This window comes from Lupinus angustifolius, chromosome LG14 (genome assembly GCF_001865875.1).
Source record: "Lupinus angustifolius cultivar Tanjil chromosome LG14, LupAngTanjil_v1.0, whole genome shotgun sequence".
NCBI lineage: Eukaryota > Viridiplantae > Streptophyta > Magnoliopsida > Fabales > Fabaceae > Lupinus > Lupinus angustifolius.
The window spans coordinates 14,134,186-14,141,446 of NC_032022.1; the positions used below are offsets into that span (position 1 = coordinate 14,134,186).

Genomic DNA, 7,261 nt, shown 5'->3' on the forward strand with positions numbered 1-7,261 from the left:
GACAAATAAACCTTTAGGATTTTAGAGATTTCATGGACCAAACATAATGTTGTGTTTGAGTAACTGAGTACAGAGCCTAGACAAAAAAATATGTTATCTACTTCAAAACATTATCAAACATGAAGGTCTAGGAGTCAAATGGTCTCACATTTAACGACATATCAAATTTAATGTGGTACTTAAGTCATGATGTTCTTGAACCTAATAGATTAGCCTTTTGGGTTGTGTTATCAACGTTTGTTTAATTCCTAATAGAAAAGCTTGTGTATAATTTGGAAGTCCTTATGATATATAAATCTATTCTCTTCTGTCATGCATTATTATTAAACAAGAAGAGCTTGTGTAAATTAGAAAACTACATGTTTGTTTAGAGTTAAAATAAATAGGAGATACATGGGATATCTAAAGGTCTTGAGGATGGCATTACAAGCTAGTAGGACCATGTGATGTATTGGCCCGTTTGTGGTGCATTCCAAGCTGGAAGTAAGTGTACAAGAGTGAAATTTTGAGCATTTCAGCACAGCCTGTTTATAGAAACACACTTTTGTGATGTTTCGTTGTGCATTACCTCACTGTAAATAGTAGTATTATTTGCATTTAAGGTAGCCCCTTCTTTTTCCCAAAAGAGTTACCCTTGGGTGTACAAATTACTTCATTGTAAAAAAATAACTTCAAGCTACTAGGGACTAATAATGTTTTAATGATATATTGATGGTTTTTTTATTGGATAAGTAATGAAATTAAGGTGAGGGTTGCTCTTGTATTACAATTTCTATTACATCAATTTTCCACATGAGCTCAATACTTTTTTCTAACTAAGCAGCTATGCCTCTGCAAATGGATTATGGGCAATGGTTTTTTGCCTGCAGTTTGAAGTGTTAAAATAACTATGAACCGTAATCCTAATAAATTTTTTGGAGGCAATGCTTGAAAACATCTGTGTTTATATATAAAATAAAATGGTTAATATAATTGGCAATATCAAGAGGCACAATTGCACCGAAAGCATGGCCCAAAAGCTACAGAACCCATTAATTAAAACACAAGCTATAGGTCATGCTTCGTTGTACATTAGTGACTTGATGAACTGTGCTTACGAGGCAATAGTATTAACCCATTTCTGCATGAATGCACATGCTTGAGTCGCTAGATTGAATCGAATTGATTAAGAAAATATGGAAAATTAAGATCCTCTTATATAACATGAGTTATACTAGTGAGAGGTAGGCACAATTTCTATTATTCATGGACTTGCCATCATTTGTTATAGGACCCACTAATAATGTGGAGAGTAAATTGTGCTTTTATCTATCTAATATGACTCATGTTATTCAAGAACCGAATCTTGATTCTTTATTTATGATTCCAATTAAACACATGCTAATATGTCGTCATCAAGTTTGACCAAAGTTAAACTTAACCAAATCAAAATGTTTGATAAGATATACTTTCTTAAGGTCAAATTAGAGTTGTGACATTTAATGGCCATTAGTTAAAGTGAATTGACCAACATTAATGAAGTGAATGAGGAGGGGCTGTAAAATTCCTTACCTGGGGCAAATTAAAATCAGGTTATACATTAAATAGCGGAGTAGTTCGAAATTTCAAATCGCAGCTCAATTTATACTGGCCTATTTTTCCCTTAGGAATTTGTCCCTTTTACACCCAAAATCCATACCATTTTCAAGTATCTGAACACTTACTTTTACGTTAATTATTAAAATTGCTATTCATAACTCAATTCCAAAAATTAGCTTGAATGGAAAGGTTGTCTACAATGGCTAGACCATATTCACATTTGATGTAAGACTTAACTTCATATCTAGGATAAGACATCTGGAACATGAAAGTTTGTAGGATTAGATATTTGAGGGTGCCCTGATCAGACTCTTATACCATATTAAAATGATTTAACTTAACCCTAAACCCCTCCAGCTATCATGTGAAATATAGACTTGGATATTACACTTTACTACCCAGATGAAGAACAACGATTGCTTAACAAGGTAAAGACCACCAATTCTTTATGTAACACAATATGCCTAACAAAAAAACTTGTATCAGAGTCTTTTCTTATTTGGTAAAATCGACTAAATAAATCAAATAATGTCATTGTACTTTTATTCTAAATTATATTTTTAGAAATACCGTTTAAATGTAATTGATTTTTTATAATTTCACCCTCGTCTCCATTAACCTCCAATTGCTGAGTTATTTTCTACCCAATTTACCTATTATGACTGTTAATAATTTTCTATCCCTAAATCATCAAAAGTTTAACTAAGATTCTATCCTCTTTTCCATAACAAATACCACCTTATTTTTTCCTACATGCATTTATTCTTAAATTTAACCATATCTTGCATGTCTATTTATCAAACATAACATCCTTAGCTGTCAACTTTGCAACACCAAGTTTATGATGTTGCTGATTTTTCCCGCCCAATCTTCCATACAATACAGCATCATCAGGTATTAACTGTGATTACCTTTAAGCCATTGATAACCTCTTTTCTGCAACAAACACTAATCATTTCATCCACCTAATTTATATCTCCCCTTACTATTTAGATTAATTTACATGGAAATTCACCAAAATTAAGAAAGTATTGCAAGAATGCCACAAATTAATAGAAAGGAACAAGAAGGGGTAGTGCATTATAGAAATTACAGTCAACAAATTAGCCCCAAAAGAAACATCCACTGAATACATAGCTGTATATAACGCTCAAAATTGAAGCAATTTGATAAAAACTGACCCCTTCCTTTTCCCTCTTGTAGAAGGATCTTTGTATCTATCAAAGAAGTAAGGAACAAACTTTACAAAAAAAAATTGCCTCTGCAAATAACTTCTTGTGCAAGAAAATTCTGGTAGTAACAAAATCTGTAACCTGGTCCTGTCTTGCCGGACGACACAATGCATTAAAGCATTGGTGACAATGGTGGCTAACTGATGCACCCATCTATTCAGTGATGAACCAATACCAAATATGTGCAAACTGTCATGAATACAAGTGTGATGTTACTTTGGTTTCCCATGAGTAAGGCTGTAAAATAATTAAAAGAAAATTCTTAAATTATATGAATTTCAAGTTGTTGCATGCCGGCAAGTCCCAATACAAAGGAGGGAAATTGGGTTGAGAACCATGAGCTGCTCTTAAAATCATGACAGCGCAAAGGAGATATACTTTCTCAAGATATTAACATCTTATATAGTAATAAGACAAGAATTTTGGGTGAACGGCATTGTGCATCTGCTTAAGAATTACATATGAGATTCAATATGCCACATCACAGAAGCAATCAGATCGTACCTATCACATACTCTCAATAGAATTGGTGGAAGATTACTTGGCGGGGATGACAGCATCTAAGTTTTTCGGTAGCAGCCAACCCTTTGGATAAACTACATTATGAGAATCCAAATGAAGATGCCAATTCATTACTTTGGAACAACCAGGAGGTGAACCTTCCATGTGACTCTCATCTTCCACCAATTGTTCTATAAAGGTGGTCTCCTGTTAAGTGAATGGTAATCTCAGCTTACTGATTATAAGAATTGCAGATATCACTAACGAGTAAAATAATGTGAAAAAGTAAGTAGATCTGAACATATTAATAAGGCAGAGCAGACTAAAAAGTGATGATAGGAAGCATACTTGAAAACCCTCCTTTACTGTGTCCAACTGCCGAATAGGATTTGAAGTAGGGCGTCGCCATGTCTTTGGATCCCATAAAGTTGTGCTGTTAAAAGCATATCCGGACATATCAACATGAAACCTACGAAATTTTTTACTTGTCTCATTTGTGTGCCATCCAATCACTTGACTTCCATTGCATACAGGACCTTCTAAAATAACCTTGTTCTTGCTTGGTGCAAGCATGGCAACAGGCCAAGTACCGAAGCCACTATAAAACCAATTAAACATTACAACATAGAAGTTCAAAAATAAGAGTGGGAGGATACAATTCATAATGGCAGAATTGAACATATAAAAGCTTAATCATGCACAGAATGGCCAACCAAACAAAGCGCTTGACCAAAAACATCATAATTATATGTTTCACGGGCAAAAAACCACTGAACCTTGGTATGGAGTGAGCTTACCTCCCCGTAAACTTGAATCTAAAAGGAAAAAGGGGGAGATGAAATTTTTCAGAGTCTTAGGCTCTTAGCGCAATTACAAAATAGAACTCTATGTCAAGTACATGGAAGGAAAAAAGAGATAATGAAACAAAAAGGCACAAACCTACTATTGCAAGCTACAACCCTCCAAGAAAACATTACAAGATAGCATTTGAGGGGTGGGCAAAAACAGAATGGAGTGTCTTGTCTTGTTCTCTTCTGTTACACCTCCACCTTGCTAATGGAACCAAAATATCCAAAGAATTTAATACTCATTCCTATTGTTTTCTATTTATAAACAAAGTGTCGCATTTTGACGTGTACTCACGTCAAGCATTCAATTCCTACCTTAGAATTATGTGACTGAGTTTGTCCCTTCTTGTTTGAGTTTCTCTTTTTTCTATATGTCTGACATCATTTCTAAATTCTAATATACTTTTTAACTACTTTCATTGCATTCTTGCACCTCAATCTTCTATTGGAACACTATTTGGTTTGTGCTTTCTTGAAGATATGATCTATAAAACATACCAAACAAAAAAGCAAAAAAAAATCATGTTCCGGTCCGTTCTGCTATAAGAGCGGACCAGGGCACGAGGCTCCACCTAGTGGGGTCTGAGGAGCGCAAATGCTATAAAACTACATAAATGGATCATATGCAAACCCATCAATACAAAAACTTCAGATAAGATACAATTACCTTATGTGTCTCATGGTCTCAAACAACTCTAGAGAATATATATTATCATCATCTGCAAAGTAAACAATGCCATTTAATCGATGATTTTCGATGTGTTCCAATGCGGTATTCCTCTGATGAACCTCTCTATCCTTCACATCAGTGTAACTCTTAGTGCACCCCAAATGCCTATACATTACACCAGTTTTCCTCAACAATTCAGCCGTCTCCGTCGAAGCCGGATACATTTCAACCACAATCCACAGAACCGGTGGAGGAACTAACCGGAGCACCTGACCTAACCGGTTCAAGAAATAAGCCTGAAACGCGCGGTTGTAGGTTGGAGTAACCACAATTAACTGCTTCCTCGGCACGAAATCGAATCTAAAATTGGTAACTGCCTCTGAGTTGTGATTCTCTACGGTCAAGCTCAGTGGATCAATTGTGAAACCAGTTACGTCTTCTGGAGGTAATTGAGCTTTTATGTTGTTGTTGATGGTGGCGCGTGGTGGCGTGATCTTAATGTCTTCGTCGACTGCCACGTGGCTGAAAGGGAACATGCCTAGTAAGAAACCAACGAAGAAAAAGAGCAAGCAACGAAATAGCGTTTTTCTAAACTGGGATTTTCGGCCGTAGCGTCTGGAGAACGCGCCAGCTACGCGCGTGAACAGTGATTGTAACGGGAAGGTGTATTTGGAGTTGTTGGGAGAGAAGAGTTTGTGAGAAGGGGAAGAAATTGAAACGACGCCGTTGTGGTGGTGGCGATCGTGAAACGCTGGAGACAGAGTTCGACGAAATGAGGCCATTAATAATTTAAAGTTAGAAAAGGAAAAGAGAAAATATATTTAAAGGGATAATAAGTTAAGAAAGGAACAACATTTTGCATAATAATAATAATAAGAAGAAGAAGAAGAAGCATATATGAGGGAAGGAGAGAAAGATCTAAGTTGCTTCTTGCATTGATAGGAGAAACAATAAATTGAGTTCTCTTTTATAAGTAATAAAGGGACCCTTCACACTTGAGGCTATGTGTGATAGCACATCTGATGTTCTATACCTTGTGTCACTTTTTCATGTCATGAATTTATAGATGGTTAAAAAAATACTTAATAATTAAATTTTAATATAAATATATTTTTTCTAATCAATCATAAATCCATGATCCATGAAGTAACACAAAATATGGGACAATAGAGATTACCCAAAGAGGACAGTCTCACACTATAAAAGATATGTCATACTAACTCTTCTTGCTTAATTATATAATTTCTCTCTTAAAAGAGTGTAATATCAGAGTCATTCTATCATATCATATTAGTTAATTTTTAAAAAGTCAATAATTGATTAAAATAGTGTAATATTAATGTAAAGGTTTATATATAGGAATTACATTTTTATACTTTGATTTAGTTTTTCTAATTAATAAATTTATTATTATAAATTAATAATGACATAAATGAATAAAACTTATAATAATAGTGTATAAAACTTATATATTGTTAATACATATATTATTTTTTCTCATCCATCATTTATTTGAATTACTTTTTTAAGTGAAATGATGATTAAATATTAGTAGTATATGTCTGGATGATATAGTTAGAGTATATAAAATTCATATAGTGCATACATTTTTCTTTTAAAATAGTGTAATATTAATGTAAAGGTTTATATATAGTAATTACATTTTTATACTTTGATTTAGTTTTTCTAATTAATAAATTTATTATTATAAATTAATAATGACATAAATGAAATTATATAAATTAAAATTTTAGAATATATAATAAATAAAATTTTATTGATTGATATAGTAATATATTGAGTTTTAGATAGATAGTATAAATAAAATGTAAGATGAAAATATAATTTTTTAATATAGCAAGATAAAATTCTGCAATCTATATATTAATTTCTCTGCAATAGTATAGATTATTTTAATACTATAAGATAAAATTACATGTTCTACATAGTAATTTCCTCAATAATAGGTATAGTTTATTTCGTCAGTAAAATTCCATCGTCTAAAATTCGAATTTTATGTATTGAGAAAATACTCCTTAGAAGAGTCTTTCCACTTTATAAGAGCTTTTGGGACTCAAGTCAAATTAGTTGGTTCCTATATATATATTATAAGTGAAAGTTAAACGAGAGAAAAACAAAAGTACAATTCTCATAAATCAAAAGACAAAAACCTACATGATTTATAAGATATTTTCTAAAACCCAATCCAACAAAAACAACACTAACAGTGCCACTCTAAGCATAAAATTAGACCAGAGATCCAATCAAACCAAGACATAATTGTATCTTTGTGTTTACCTTTGATTCATAATCATGATTTAAGTTTTATATCATACATGTTAAAAATAGTAATAATTCAAAATTCTGTTAAGTTAGTTAGTCACTAGCTTACTATAAATGGCAACTTGTGTAACTTGATCAACAATGAAGAA

At 32.8% G+C, this 7,261-nt stretch overlaps 1 protein-coding gene across 1 annotated transcript; it reads right to left on the reverse strand.

Moving 5' to 3' along the window:
• On the reverse strand, positions 2,686–5,709 carry LOC109326679 (probable beta-1,4-xylosyltransferase IRX9H). Its single transcript, XM_019559414.1, has 4 exons — positions 4,827–5,709; positions 3,660–3,909; positions 3,315–3,518; positions 2,686–2,999 (listed from the first exon to the last, which is right to left on the reverse strand). The coding sequence occupies exons 1-3, from the start codon at positions 5,609–5,611 to the stop codon at positions 3,348–3,350; spliced, it is 1,206 nt and encodes a 401-aa protein (XP_019414959.1). The 5' UTR covers positions 5,612–5,709; the 3' UTR covers positions 2,686–2,999; positions 3,315–3,347.